This window comes from Phaseolus vulgaris, chromosome 11 (assembly GCF_051622355.1).
Source record: "Phaseolus vulgaris cultivar YP4 chromosome 11, ASM5162235v1, whole genome shotgun sequence".
NCBI lineage: Eukaryota > Viridiplantae > Streptophyta > Magnoliopsida > Fabales > Fabaceae > Phaseolus > Phaseolus vulgaris.
The window spans coordinates 22,381,906-22,398,336 of record NC_143508.1 but is presented as its reverse complement, the minus strand read 5'-3'; the positions used below and the strand labels follow the sequence as shown (position 1 = coordinate 22,398,336).

The window sequence follows — 16,431 nt, the reverse complement described above, 5'->3', positions numbered from 1 at the left end:
GAAATAGAAATTAGGTTAAAATTTAAACCCAGTAAAACAGTAAATTTTCATAAAAAAATTTACTTCAGGATATATATATCCGTAATTGTGTTATTGTGTTTCGGATATATATATCTGAAATAGTTCTGGATAATTATGTTCGAAAGAATATTTTGCTTGATTTGTTCCAGATGAAAAAATCTGAAATATGCCTCTACCATTCCCTTTAACTTTTTCTTTGAATCTCATGTGGCCCCTGCCAACACATCTCACTCTCTTGGTCCAATTAATTTGAGGAATGCAACCATTTCTTTCCATTGCACTTCCGCCCAAGAATTTTCGGAGTGTTTCACCAAACTATTAGTTTGCTACTTCAATGGCAATAAGGCACATGGTTTCACAATGTTAATTTTATTGTCTTTTCTAGGTGCTTTTGGATTAAAGTCCATAACATTAATTCTTTAAATTTGTTTAGTTGAGTAGGTTTTAATCCATTAAAAATACCAAAATTATCATACTACCAAAAAAGAGTTGAGGATGATTGGCTTCTGGATATGTATATCCAGAAGCATGCATGATATGTCTTCCGATAAAGATATCCATAGTTAAAGAGTACAATTCTGGATGATAATATACGTAGACAAACATGACACTTCTGGATATTAATATCCGTAGGCAAAACTGACACTTCCGGATGTAAATATCCATAGGCAAAACTGACATGTTCGGATGTCAATATCCATAAGCAAATTTGTGACTTCCAGATATTGATATTCATAAGCAAATTTGTGACAAGAGCAAAGTTGAGTTTCAAAGATTACGTTGGGTGCATATAAAAAGTAATATGTTGCAAGAAGAAATTGCCCTTTCTTTAAGATTCAATACTTGCAGTAATGTGACTTTGAATTTCTAACCAGGCTGCAATATTTAATATCAGCACCCAATCTACTATTGAAAATGATAAAAATACTTATCTAAAATAACAAAAGTAACCTTAAACAAAAGAAGGGTGTGAGTTAGATTACCTCCAAAATCCTTTATCCGAAAATATTCTAATTTTTTTAATTTGAAACTTTTTCATCTGAAATGCATTTTTAATTGTGTTACAAATTTTTATTTTCAAAATGTATTTTGAATTATATTCATTATTCCAGATTTAAAAATCCAAAATAAGGATAATTTTGGAAATTTAAAAAAAATATAGGGTACAGGTTAATGAACCTATAATACACGTTGCATTGAAGCATTTGGCCCTCACGCAAAACTCATTCACTTTAGTTTAATAAAATAGTAGATATAATCTTGACTAGTTATAGACATTAATATTCTTAAAAGATAGACTATATGAAAAAACTTCTTCAAATTAATTTATACATGAACTACTTTTAACATAGGAAAAAATCTCATTTTATTTTTCCTTAGAAGTTCTTAGTCCAGACGTCCTCTAAAAAGGTAGTAAACATTGGCATCAAGTGCCAACAACATGAAATATAAATGTTTTATTTTGGGTAAAAGGAAATCTCAGCAAACCCTTATTAACTGGTGAGCAAATAAAATGGCCTTTCGTAGCAGTTACAGTTATAATCTTGTGAACAAACGTTTTTTATATTGCATCATCACAATGAGCAACTTGTTCCATGGCCAATTATTAACCTCTACTGAGCAAATACAAAATTGAATTAACTTACTTATCACTACCAAAGAATATTTCTTTCTGCGGTACCTGTAATACAATCAATACTTTAATTATGGCAAAACCTGGTAAGAAAAATTGCTTGTAAAGACTATATCATACACTGAATGTTACAAAATTTAATCGAGGATAAACTCCTCATTCCTCTGGCCTTTTACTTGTCGCTTTATGTCCTCTTTTCATTCCTTTGGTCTTTTACTCATGGCTTTCCGCTTGTTAACATCAAGGTATTTCTTGCGTAAACGAATGGCTTTTGGTGTAACCTTCACGAACAAAAAGTAAAACGTACGAGAATATATAAGTGAGAAAATCAACAAAAGTCATTGATGTCAAATGAATATCACCCATTTACGTTAAAACTTTAACAAAAAAGTAACAATGTAAGTAAACAAGGCAATTGTCGTGTAAATTGCATGCAGAAATTTACCTCAATAAGCTCATCGGAAGCTACATAACCTATAGCTTCTTCAAGTGTCATCTGCAACCATATACCACCATCAAATGTTACAACCATCACAGTATAGCTGCCTTTTTGCTAACTACTTTTCAATTACATACTAAATACAGCCTGAAAGTGATGCCAAGTCTAAAACATAAATGCACGGTGGAATCCAAGAAGCGAAAGGACACAGTTTATTGAATATTGATAGTCACCATTTGATATTAGACTTCACATGCTTCATAAACTTTTGACAACAAAAAGTTAAGAAAATATTTTGCTTATGAACCATTATCTAAAACAATTATTGTGTATGATCTCTGACAATCAACAAACAACAGCTTCAAGAAATTTCATAGTTCAGGCGAGGTAAATATTTATTTGAATTTTCGTACTTCAAAAAAAAAATTTGTAGGAGGATACCTAAAAATACCAGGGCATGTGAACTCTTCACTAGATCTAATCAAATGATAAGTCCTAAAACTAATTGCTGGATATCATATGCATGAATGAATTGATACCATGAACCCTACTTGGTAATGTAGTTATTAGTATTAGAAATCTAATTGTCTAAAAATAAGCAAGTTGTAACAGCGTAATTTTGCCAGACAAACTACATACCAGACGAGGGGGAGTCAGCCTAACATTCTCATCTTTGGAAGCAGAACGTATATTTGTAAGTTCTTTGGACCTCACTGGATTCACCTGAAATATCAGTATTTCTCAGCGAGACACCTTTGAAATAGAACTAGCATTTTAAGTTAAGAATGCTTCTTACATCAAGATCTGTATCCCGTGAATGTTCTCCAACAATCATTCCATCATACGACTGGAAACCAAAAATCAGTAAGTACTGTAGCTAGCAGAGCTTATATATGCAATAAAAGAAAAAAAGCTATGTTACTTGAAAATCCTCTTAATTTTTCTTTAGCAGTCACAAACTCCCTAAATGAAAAAACACAATCAAAACAAAAAGATTTCTAACTACATGGACTCGAGCAATTAATGCAATGTATTCACTATTCAAATAAATGGTAAATAAGTATAGGCAAGAAAAACACATGGACAAAATGATTGCTATCAGAAAGTCATATTGAATATTTGAACAACAAACTCATCATTAATCCATAGGCAAAACAGTATGTGAAGGTCTAACAGACTAATTTATTTTTTTTAGACGAACTAGGAGGCTTAAAAAAATGAAAACTGCAATGGAGACACTAGCAGCATATTTACAAAGATAAGAACTTACGTTACATATAATTATAATTCATGAAAGAGATACGAAATTCTAACCTCCATTCCAGGATTTACAAAAAGAGTCCCTCGAGCTTCTAAGCTCATCAATGCATGAGCTGTAATAGTACCAAAACCCATGGACACCTGTTCAATTAAGTAAACAACATTGGATAACCACAGGAGATAAAAACCACACAACTGAGACAGAGCAAAGCGTATCATGTGAGTAGTAACTAAGTGTAGTTTAATTATTGTCTTTAAGGACAGGGGCAGCCAAACATACCAGTACTCCTTTCCTGACATTTCCAAGAGGACCTCGAAATTGTTCATATGCTGCAACATTTCAATAAAATGCATATTATGAAAAAATAAAATAATTAAAAGACATGATACTACAGTAAGCCACACTGCAAGAAGGGGAGTCAAACAAAGTGTGGAGAGTTAGTAAAATAAGACTAAGCATAATAGCCTGTGTTGACATTTAATAAGCAAAACCTCGTGGGAGCAATTAAACAACATGATTTGCAAAACATAAAGCAAATAAATTAAAAACTCACATCATTACGTGCAAGTTCAAAGAAAAAGATATTAATTTATGCAGAGAATGGATACCATGGAAAGCACGATGCATGAATCCAGTTCCACGTGTGTCACTGCTGAACACACTCCTGTACCCAACCAGACCCCTGAACAAACAAATTCAAGAAGTTATTAAAGTTCTTGCATGCTTCATAAGATCTGATATCACTAGAACCGTGATACCAAAGAAGTTATATCTCCATTGATGACAAACATCCATGAACATAATTTCAGAAATTATTCAAGTGGCTCCCTGGGATCCAACCACAATAGGGAAGCAACCAGAAATCTGGACTATTATTAATCAGTGAGAAATGCCTTCTGGATTCAACCATGATACCAGAAACTATTTATAACGGATAAAAATTATAGAAAAACTATACTTGAGTGTATAACTGATGTCCAATAATTCAAAACGCATTTACTCAAAGATTCATTCCTTTTTTTCTCTTTCCTAGTCTCTAGGCCCAAGGTTATTTTGGAAAGCCACTAGGATCACAACAAGTGGTAATTATCTCCCCTAAAAGGGCAAAGGAGATAATAAGAAAGAAACAGGAGACCTGAGAATGCAATTTCTTCAAAACCATGCATCTATAGTATTTCCATTAAATAGAAATATATTTTACCTATGATAATACAATACGAAAACTACCATTTAAGTGTGGGGTGAAAACAGATCAAAAAGAAAAATTCAGAGAGAAAGGTAACTCAGCTAACCTTGATGGACAAGTCAAAGACAATCTAGTTCGACCAACAGTTCCGGGGACAGGACCCATGTCATTAACCTCAGCTCGTCTATGAGATAAGGCCTCCATTACCAAGCCAACATGCTCATCATTTACCTGGAATAGATCCATTATCTTGTTAGAACATAGAATAGATCCCCAAACTCTTGGACAAGCATACTATGAATGGCAAGTTGAATTATTACCTCAATTGTAACTTCTTCTACGGGCTCAAGCTTATGACTCTTTTCAGTTTTATACCTAATAAATCCATAGAAAAGTTCACTAAACCAGTATACAGAAACATAAAAAGACACACGAGCTCAGACGACGTATAATGTATCACTTCAGATCAGAACCACTAAACCACCAAAAAGTACAAAAAATGTCTAGGTCGAATATTTTAAATGGGTAGAACTTTTACAAGATCTATTAGATGAGAAGAAAAACCCATACAATATCAGCCTTTAAAACTATGTTATGCAAGCTCCGTGCTTCTTGGATGTTATTCATGAACTTCAGTATTTTGTTAATAGAAATTAAAATCTTGCTGTTTCAGGAATCTTACTAGCATTGTTATGTGGAAGGGACTTGTACAAGACCTAAAATAGCAGTGGAAACAGGGAGTATTAGCGTTTTGTATCACATTACTACTATATCTCTAATATCCTTTTTTATCTTTTCCTATAGTTTCGGTTAGATACAAAACCATTCCTGAGGCTTCAATTATTTCAAAGACAGGGTATTAGACTTCTATAACTAAGAACTAAAGAATTTAATTCTTTCAGATATACAGTAAATACAAAGCTTCCAGCATTTACTCAATATTTAAAATTTAGTGCTAGGCAAGCAAAACAAAATCGTGTCAAAGCTGATATCACAAATAATTTGGAGCTTATTCAGTCCTTGGAAACTCACATGACTTTAGGTGGAGACACAGATAACTCAAATCCTTCACGTCTCATATTCTCAATTAAAATACCTATTAACAAAGATGACATAAGAAGCTGTGTAAGCACAGCAAATCATGGAGTTTTTGTAAGAATACAACAGAGTATCATGCAATCTCAGAGAAACAGGAACAAACCTAGCTGTAGCTCTCCTCTTCCCTGAACTTCAAATGATTCTGATAAGCCAGGAAGCACATTAATGGCAAGGTTGGTTTCAGCTTCAGCCGCTAGTCGATCACCAATTCTTCCCCCAGTCAACTACAAAAAAGTTCATCATCAGTCTATACTCAATAAAGTTACCAACAAGTACAAACATGTCATAAATTTTTATGCAAAAGCTAGAAAATACTGCTTTAATTCAAAGATAACAAAGGGTATGATGGAGGAAGAGTTGCTCCATGTAATTCCAAGCTGAATTAATGGAAGGAAGCTTGGAGGATTTGCAGCGGAAGATATGAATTGAAGGAAGAATGATTTCTGAATTGGAGGAAGTGCAAGAGTTGCATGTTCAAGCTTGAAGAAGAAGAAGCTTCTTCAAAGGTTTCCTTAGCTCTAGGTTCTTGGAACTCTAGAAAAGTGAGTGAGACAAGAGAGTAAGAATTCTGAATTTGCAGAGTTTCTATACTCATTTACCAAGTATGAATATACAATGAGGCAGCCCTATTTATAGGAATTGGGAAGGGAAGGTAGCTTGCAAGTGAAGCTACACTAACCTTAGCTTGCATGACAAGTTAGGGTTAGGGTTAGCATAGCCACCCATGCTTCTTGGAAACCCTAGCTTGCTTCCCAAGTTAGGTTTTCTAGAAGCCTCTCCTTCCTTTTGATGAGTTTTACACATGCCTCAAAAACAAAGGAAAACTGTGGCTCAGAATACAAAGCCAGAGAAAGGAAACCTATTCTATTTCGTACAAAATTATACAAGGCTTAAGAAAGAAATATATTCTTCTGTGTCTCTGCTCTTGGCCTGAATTGTGGTGGCTGGCTTTGGCTAGATGGATCTCCATCTGGGTAGGTGTGTGTTGGGAACTTGGGATTTGAGAAGAATGCCCAAAGCTTTTTACACAACAACAGAAGGAAGAAAATGAAAGTAAAAGTAAGATAAACAGCAAACACCACTTACATGAGTGCCATCACGACCAGCCAATGGGGAGTCATTCACACCAAAAGTCATGGAAATTGTTGGAGGGTCCAATTCAACTGTTGGCAAAGCAGACATAATCTGGAACATAAAACCGTTTTCAAATTACGAATTACATGCTAGAAAGGTTCACGAAATATAAGACAATAAGTTCATAATGAATTGAATATAAATTTAATAAAACATCACCCAGTAAACATTTTGTCAGGAAAATTATTGAAAAAAAAACTCAACTTGAAGTAAATGCCCAATTAAATATCAAAGTAAATACATAATTAAACTTTAAATTGCCATACGGAGATTAAGTTAGCAGAGATTATATTTTATAAAAATTAAGAACAAATAAATTTTATAAAATACAAATAAATTTATCTATTCATTAGCTTACAACAATTTAAAATAAAAAATATATATTGGCAACATCAAATATCCATAAAAAATAAGGAGCCAAACCATATGTATCTACTGAAAAATTAAATACCTCCACAGTTGCCACTGTATGGCCTATTGACGGACTGGATAGGCCAGCAAATGATATTATATCACCAGCTCCAGCACAATCAGTTAGAACCATGTTTGTACCCTTCTTTTTCATCAGTTTCACCACCTAAAAAATGAAAAATCGTATAAAACTAAAGCTTCCAGTAGAAGGTCAAGATATCTTAATCTAATAGAAGCTATTACCTTTTAGAAAAAAACTACACTAAGCACTTCAACATTTCAGTTCAAGCCATCTGTAAATAATTAGTACTTTCAGGAATCTCTTAGTTCTTATGATTCCACTACATTTTGAATATAACTAAATGACTTTTATCTACCCTACATGTTTAAAAATCGCATATTATGTTCCATAAAGAGTTGATTAAGGACATGATTGATATCTAAGCATGAAAATATACTGCCCTTTTCAGAGACACTAACAGTGATGCCAATATGGTTTTACTGTTGATTTCCCAGCTAGTCGTAAATTCAATGTCAATATAATGTTTCGATACAAATATTAGACATATATAATATAAAGGTTACTTGCTTATTACGCACTTTATTTACCAGTAAAAACGAAGTATGTATGAAATATTTGGCAATATAAGAATATATGAAAACATTCTTCCCTAACACTAAATCTTGTTGCAATGCATAAGTGCAATATGTCAAATATTCTCTTCATGGATAACAGACAAACTTTTAAAATGTATATCATAATACCACCACCAAGTTCTACACAACACACCAATAGAATGCAAAAAATAAGAGAGAAATTACAGGGTAACTTCATAAATTACAGATTAGCTGAAAAATTACCAACCATAATATTAATAGTACCAGTCTACCCCTCTACAATAGCAATTCCAAGTTTATACACCCACAAACCTTTCCCTCTTCAATCTTTTCAGCGCCAGAATCTTTATTCCGTAGCCCATGAACCCGGTCACCTACACGAACAACCCCAGATGATATGCGTCCAGTCAAAATCCGCCCAAGATAAAAATCACGTTCCATCATTGAAACCTGAAAAGCACTATTAAGCATTGTTTTTGACTGATCCCAAGTATACAGACAAAAAGTAAAAGAACCAATAATTCAAAGAGGATATACAAGAGAAAGAAAATAAAACCACAGCTTGCTAAAGCTATTATGCTTTTGACATGTGGGCTCCTACAAGGCTAAAATTAACTGTAGCTTGTATTATTTGTATAAAGTAGATTTTCTGAGTGATGAACTAAGGACCATTTGTAATGTTCACAATAGTTTGTGATCCACCGACAAGTGTATCCATGTTGAAGACGTATCAAGCTCGGATACGTCTAAAATTAATAAAAAAAATATATATGCAAATATCAGGCACAGATACACATAACAGCTTTAGAATCAGAATAAATAGCCACGGTTTTGAAGGATATATTTTCTAATTTCTGAGATTGAGAGGATATAATATAGCACGCAGATACTCTAAAATACATATATGCAGTGTCAATAATAAAAAAAAAAAGATATGCAAATATCAGACACAGATACACGTAACAGCTTTAAAATCAGAATAAATAGCTACAGTTTTGAAGGATATATTTTCTAATTTCTGAGATTGAGAGGATAAATATAGCGGGCAGATATGCATAACAGAAATTGATAAACTAAGTTTTCTATCACGCACAGATACGATAACAACTTTTAAAGGATACACGTAAAATATCACTTTTAATTTTCTATGAAATGGTGCAGCAAATGAAAATTATTTGATGCGATGCATCCATGAAAACTATTTGAAGAAGGCGGAAAACTATTTGAAGCAGTGCTCATGTTCAATTTTTTTTATTCTTGTCAATGTTTACAGGGAATGCTTGACACAGTACATCTTGTCTCTTTTTTTGTCTTCTTCCAAAGGTATTTATTTTTCTTTCCTTTATATACTAATTTTTTTTCATTCTTTGATCACCACCGCCACCAACTCTTCAAGTATATAGTCGTAGTCAAACGTCAAATCGTTCATCAGATGACTCTCTTCTAGTGCCAACACCTCCACCCCCTCCGACTCCGATAGTTGAACCTCCGACAGTTGAACCTAATCCTCCTATTGCCATCCGTAAAGGTATAGTTCTACCTGTAATCCCTCTCCATATTATACTGTTTTGAGTTACCATAGACTATTTCAACTTTTTTATACTTATCTTCGTCTATTTCTTCTGTATCCATTCCAAAATCTGTATGTGATGTCTTAGTCCATCTTGGTTGGCGTCATGCCATGCTTGATGAAATGAATCTGCTTCAGAAGAATGGAACTTGTTTCTTTGCCATCTAGGAAATTTTTTGCTGGTTGTAGGTGAATTTTTGCTATCAAAGTTGGTCATGATGGTACTATTGATCGTCTCAAAGCTCATCTCGTGACTGAGGGATATACCCAAATTTTTTGTTTAGACTATGGTTATTACAAAGTGGACTTTAAGCCTAACTCAACCCCATAAAACCGGCTCATGAAGTTGAGGTTTGCACCCACTTATATACAATGAAAGGCTCTAATCTCTAGTCGATGTGGGATCTCCAACACACCCCCCTCACGCCGAGAGGGCCAACTCGTGTGTGGGACTATATATTATGGGTGATCCGACATGGCCATAGCGGCCGCCATGCAAAATCCAATTCGTCACCGCCTTGTTGTGGCGATGGTCAGGAAAACCGCTACCGAAATCCGCCATGGCCGATAAGTGATAACACTGATTAGATATTTGTGAACTTAATTGTTTTCTGTATGAACAATTTATGATTTATGAAACTATTTCCAGTAGTGTTATGTATTGAATATTATTTTTCATATGTTAGTAACTCTTACGAGTCGAGTTACGATCCTCAAGTTACGGTCTTTTAGCTCCTTCCCGATCCTCGTACAAGTTACTAGTTTGACTACATTGATTTTAGGGCCACTATGAGAGGGTTCCTAGTTTTTTTAAAAGTTGGCTAACAAAATGATTGACGTTATTAATTAAGTACAGGAAGAAAATATTGTGCAAGTTATAACAAATAATGCTCATATGTTCAAAGGTGCTGGAATGATCATTGTTGGTTCATCTCCTAAAGTTTTTGGACACCTTGTTTGTGCACACACTGAATATTTCCTAGAAGAACGTATGTGCAGCAGAGATCACTGAAGGAAACCAAGTAAGCTATGGTGAATGCAGTTGGATTACAAAAATTGTTGATGATGTTTTTTCTATTAGGAACTTTGTCATGAAACACTCAATGAGATTGGCCATTTCTAATCATTTCTCCCATTTGAAGTTTCTTCTTGTTGTGATACATGTTTTGATTATGTTATAATGATGAGAAGATTTAAAAAAATTGTATACATTCTTTGCAATCCATGGTTGTAAGCGAAGAATGGAGTTCTTATAAAGAGGATGATGTGGGCAAGACTCAACCTATTAAAGATTTTGTTTTGAATAATAACATATGGTGGGACAAAATTGCATATATCTTAGCTTTGAGTGAGCCTATCTATAACATGCTCAGAGCTTGTAATATAGATAGCCTCATGCTTCATTTGGTCTATGAGATGTGGGATACTATGATAGAAAAGTGAAGACATATATATGCAAAAAGAAAAAGAAGAAAATGATACATTAATATTTTAAGTTGTTTATAATGTACTAATTGCTAGATGGACTAAAAGTTGTAGTCCTCTCTATTGCATGGCTCGCTCTCTAAATCCTATGTAAATTTATCCTATCTATAATCATTTTTTTCATAATGTATATGTAAACAATTAGACAATTACTAGTTTTTATAAAAAAAAAATCTGAATTAGTATTTATAGGTATTATAGTGAAAAACGGCTTCAAGAGACTTCAAATAGGATCCCCCACACAAGGATGAAGAGATTTCTTGGGAGAGGAATAAGTGTTTGAAAAAGTTTTTTCACAACTAGTGAGGATAGAAGAAAAGTTGCACTTGAATATGTTGACTTCTCATCAAAGTCAAACAACTTTGCTTCTTTTGACTCAATTGAAGATAGGTGACATTGGATTCTAAATCTTTGTGCGTGAAGCATCTTTTGCTCCTCTCCTTCAAAAGCTAGCATTGAAGCTTCTTGTGCAACCTTGCTCATCATCTTGTTGTGAAAGAAAATGAGGTACCTATTCATTCATTCACTCATTAAAAAGAAATAAGTTCAATCCTGAAAGAGTTGAAAACTTGGTTTACATGCATACTAATGTACATACAAATTAGAGGCTTTTGGCTAGTAAAAGTGAATATCACCAAGAGAGCACTAAGATGTGGGACATTAGTGCAGATGCATGGGATGACTTTGATGATGTTGGAAACCTTTGAGTAGTAACATTATCTATTGATGAACCAAATATGGATGTTGTCTCATTTACAGCTGATACTCAAGAAAGGAAAGAAATTGATACTAATCCTATTGCTAGGCAATAGGCAATAAGTAAGTGATTTACAATTTCTATTTTATATTTACCAATGTTTAAAACTATAATGTCTCATTTCTAGTTCACATGTACATTTGACTTTAGTATGTCCAATCTGGATAATATTTAATAATGATTTTCAAGTTTAGTATGGTTTTTAAAAAAAAATTACAATAGCATTTATTTTATTTTGTGAATTATATATATGCAGAAATACATAATCCAAATATAGCTGAATGCATCATATCCTATATTTCGCAAGACTAGACAAAGCAACGTAAAGTATCGGATATCTGATAGTCGTATAGTATCCGTGCATGATAGACAATGGTAAATAAAATTTAGTAGTTCAAATCCTCAGTAAAAATTGGCCTTGATAAAAGAAATCAGTTCGTTGGAAACAAAAGGAAAGATACACTGCATTAACAAGACAACTTCTCCAAAGGAAAACTCCTCATACAAAAAGAACTTATTAAATTTCTAAATACTAACCAGCATTTGGAAAGGCGCGTCAATGTTTGCAGTTGGTGCTGGGACATGTGTTACAACTGCATCAAGCAACTGTGACATATCTTTGGTCTCTGCAGGAGGATCCTTGGTAAATGTTGTGGATGCCCATCCTTCTTTAGCAGAAGCATAAAGAACAGGAAAGTCTAGTTGCTCCTCTATACACACAAGTAAAATAATAATAAAATCCCAGAGAACAGAGTTTAGACTACATAACATTCAAGTATAAATAGATATAATTGTAAGATATTTCCATTTTTGTACCTGTAGCACCCAGGTTGGCAAATAGATCGAATACCAGACTCTCAACTTCATCACATGTCTCTTCAGTAACTGTATAAAAAAATAAAATTACAAGAGTTAATCACAAACAATTCACAACCAGAAGCAACCAATAGATACAAATAAGAAATATCTAACCATCAAGATAAATTTTATTGGCTTAAGTGTATTTTAGTCTACATATCATCTTCATTTCTTGATTGCACACCCCTATTTTTTCCTGAATTTGATCCCCTTATTAAAATCACATCCAATACATAACATAAAAGCTAATGTATATCAGCACTCTAATGCCATGCCAAAATTTCCATTAAATATCAGATGTCAAGTTTATAAAGGTCCAAATTAAACAATTCAAATTGTGGGAGATCAAATTTTGCGAAAAAAAGGGGACTAAATTCGAGAAATTGATAGTAAGGGTCCAATTGGACAATTAAGCCAATTCTATTTCATGTAGCAGCCAAGAATCATGCGATGACTACCTGAAGGACGATCAACTTTGTTTAAAAGAAGAATAGGTCGCAACCCATACTTCAAGGCCTTTGCAAGAACAAACTTTGTTTGTGCAAGTGGACCTTCACCAGCATCAACAACCAAAATTGCTCCCTCCACCATACCAACAACACGCTCAACCTATACATCAACCAACCATAAAAATAAGATAAGCAACCAGATTGCACAACAACCAGTCAACCAACAACTGCCCAATACTTCAAAATTCACATTCACGAAAAACTTGAAACAAAAAAGGCATCTTCAGTGACAATGACAAGCTTGGTTCAAATCACCACCTCTTTATAACAGTTTTGAAATAAAAGAAGCACTCTCCATTTTTGCAATCAAACATGCTGGACCAAGGACATGTTTTGATGAATTTCACATTCAATAAGATAAAACTAACTCATACATGTTTGATTTTGAAGAAGCAGATACAATAAAACCTTCACAAGTTAGAATATGCATAAGATAATTTTAATTTATAGAACACACTTATTATATTTTGGACATGTGTGGACAAGCTTCTTCATAAGCACCTTTAGGAGAGAGAAAAATATGAAATAAGTTTTTCCATAAACTAAATTTAGCTTATACACAAGTTAATAAAAATTTAAAACTGAAAAGAAGCTATATGAAATAGTTTTTACAAATTAGCTTCTAGCTTATGGAAAAGCTGGTTTAATTTTTCCTTCTTATTTTTCTCCACTAGAAGTGCTTCCAGAGAAACTGTCCTAAACAGCCTATTTCTTTTTATTTTCTTCTCCTACAAGGGTTTATGAAAAAATCATCAAATCATGTCCTTAGTGACCATATGTAGTTCCAGATTAAATGGGGCAATTTCCGCTGAAAGCCTCACCTCGCCACCAAAATCAGCGTGTCCGGGAGTATCAACCATGTTCAGCTCGTTCTCCTTCCACGTAACAGATGTAACCTGTAAAACCAACCACACGTCGTTAGCGTTCTCGAATTTAAATCGATCTATCCGATTCGATTGAAAACGAGGTCGAGGCCTTGAATAATTGAAATTATGTCGCGAACCTTAGAAGCGATGGTGATGCCGCGCTCGCGCTCGAGCGAGTTAGAGTCCATGGCGCGCTCGTGGGGGATGTCGGCGCCGCACTGGCGGAGGAGGCGGTCCATGAGCGTAGTCTTGCCGTGGTCTACATGGGCGATCACGGCCACGTTGCGGAGGCGGGTGGGGTCGATAGAGGAGGCTGTGGTTGCGGCGGCGGGGTCGACGGCGGGAGCGGCGGCGAAGGCACGTGAGAAGAAGCGCGAGTGGGATAAAGGAGGGGAGGAAGAGGTGAAGGATTTTCTGGTAGATGACCAGAGAGAACGAAGAATGGGACCCACCATGGTTTAGGTCTGAGCTACGACGATGCAGCAAACACCATGGAAGGTTTTAGCTTCTTCCAACACAGGAACAACCACTCCAAGGTTTAGCGAGTACCACAAGTTGAACAACGATAATTATTTTTTATTAATTTAATAATACCTAACTAACGAAAACATTTATTCTGCTTTTATATCTTTGAAATTTAAAATAAATATGAAGTATTATTAAATATTATAATTAGAAAATATAAAAGATTATTTTTTTAAAATATACATATTGGTTTATTTTCTCCATGTTTAACATATTAAAAAGATATTATTAACGAGACAAGAAGTTGCAAAAAGAGGAATAACTTATATTTAAGAATAATTTTAAAAAAATTATATATAATATATATACATATGTATGTGTGTATATTATTTTTCATTATAATTTTTAATTTATGTAAACATAACTTATTTATTTTCTTCTATCTTATTTCCTGGACAATCATATAATTTTTTTTTATAATTTCTTATTATTTTCCCAAATTTAAATTTCTTAATCAATATCTCAAATCTTAACACAACACCGTAAAAGTAAGTAAATTATATATATATATATAAATATATATTAAAAATATATTAAATTTAAATCTAATATATATATATATATATTAATATGTAAAATAATAAAAATTATTATAATAATTGAATTTTAACTCAATAAAATAAATTGTAAATGATAATAATAATAACTAGAAAAAAATCATGTGTTCTTATGTCTATATTTTTATCATATTAAAATAATATAATTTTAAAATATTAAAAAAACAAATTACTTTATAAAGATGAAATTAAAAGGATAAATTATTTAATTAAAATTACATAAAAGGATATGAAAAATAATAGATTTTTATATAGCTGTATAGATAACAAAACTATTTTAATTTAATAAAGGATAAAAGTTTTTGTTCTCGCCCGCTGACCTGGATCGGACTTTGGTGGTGAATTCTGGATCGACTTTTCTTTTCTGATGTTGTTGGTTTGAGATGCTTTTAATTCACAATGAGGAGAGCTCCACCTGTTGACGAGACTCTAACGATCAAGTCAGTGAGAGCATATAAGTATCAGAATATAATGTATGAGTATGGGTGTAGTATCTCCAAATCGAACTTTCCTTTGTTCAGGGTCTCGTGGCCCTTTTATAGCATTCGTAGATCTCCCTTTAGAAGTTAATAACATAAAAATATTATGTGAATATATCCCTTTTATTTTAGGGGTGCAGGTAGAACATTATCTCTAACTATTTATTTTCATTGAATCTCAGAGTAAATATTTGTGTCTAGCTAATTCATTTCTTCATTCGATTGTATTTATTTTAGTTATCTTATTAAAATGCCTTGTCAACTGTTTGGGTCAACTACTCGACGTGTCACTGGACCTATGATTGTTTTGGGTCGAGTTAAGCATTTTTACTTTATAGACTAGGCAGGTCATGATAGTGCGCTTAAGTGCTCGGGTTGGGCTCCAAGCACGTCCGACCAGTACACAGCCCCCCAGCCTCAAGCGAAGCATGGCGAGGCAAAGAAGTTTAATTGTTTGACAAGACTTTGAGTCAAAGGATGGTTGTCTCACGGTTTTCGAGGCATCACTGGACGGGACAGTTTCATGATAGCCTTAATGATGTACACGTGTGTCCCCTAATCAACGGTTGAGGAGGAGTATCGTTTCAATACTCTCTTTTCAAAGTTTTCAATACCTCGGAACCCCCTCTTCTTCTCTTACTATTCCTTTGTTCATTGAGACTTAAAAGAGACAAAAAAGAAAACCTTTCCTCCCCTGCGTCGTCGTGCTCCTCCGCGAACCGCCGTGAACCAGGTACATTCTTTTCGCTCATGTCCCTCAAATAGTAGAACTTATACCATGCTTCCTCATGCGCTGTTTGTTTACTTTACACGATGCCCATCTTAAACTACTTTTCGTATTTGTATGTCTTTTGTTTTAGTCGTCTTTAAAGATGGATTATGCCTCTACTTACCCTTGAGCCAAAAAAGAATTGCATAAGGAAACCTCTATTTATACTGCTCGTTTAAAAGTTAGGAGTTGAAGGAATCGGGGGGTGGTCTAAGCAAAAAAGATTAAAGTTTAGTGAAAGTTGTAGTATGTAAA

At 33.8% G+C, this 16,431-nt stretch overlaps 1 protein-coding gene across 2 annotated transcripts; it reads right to left on the bottom strand.

The window, feature by feature from the left end:
• Window positions 1-1,565: 1,565 nt before the first annotated feature.
• On the bottom strand, window positions 1,566-14,455 carry EMB2785 (elongation factor family protein). 2 transcript variants are annotated; one of them, XM_068609796.1, is made up of 19 exons: window positions 13,984-14,455; window positions 13,802-13,876; window positions 12,930-13,080; window positions 12,430-12,498; window positions 12,151-12,323; window positions 8,114-8,251; window positions 7,224-7,349; window positions 6,725-6,823; window positions 5,742-5,862; window positions 5,573-5,636; window positions 4,861-4,915; window positions 4,647-4,771; window positions 3,963-4,036; window positions 3,634-3,683; window positions 3,408-3,494; window positions 2,890-2,940; window positions 2,733-2,816; window positions 2,100-2,150; window positions 1,566-1,935 (listed from the first exon to the last, which is right to left on the bottom strand). In XM_068609796.1, exons 1-19 carry the CDS (start codon window positions 14,299-14,301, stop codon window positions 1,852-1,854), a joined length of 1,995 nt encoding a protein of 664 aa, XP_068465897.1. In that variant the 5' UTR covers window positions 14,302-14,455; the 3' UTR covers window positions 1,566-1,851. The 2 variants fall into 2 exon arrangements, with proteins under 2 accessions (XP_068465897.1, XP_090153114.1); XM_090296988.1 differs by having other exon boundaries at window positions 8,114-8,261; window positions 13,984-14,442.
• Window positions 14,456-16,431: the final 1,976 nt, after the last annotated feature.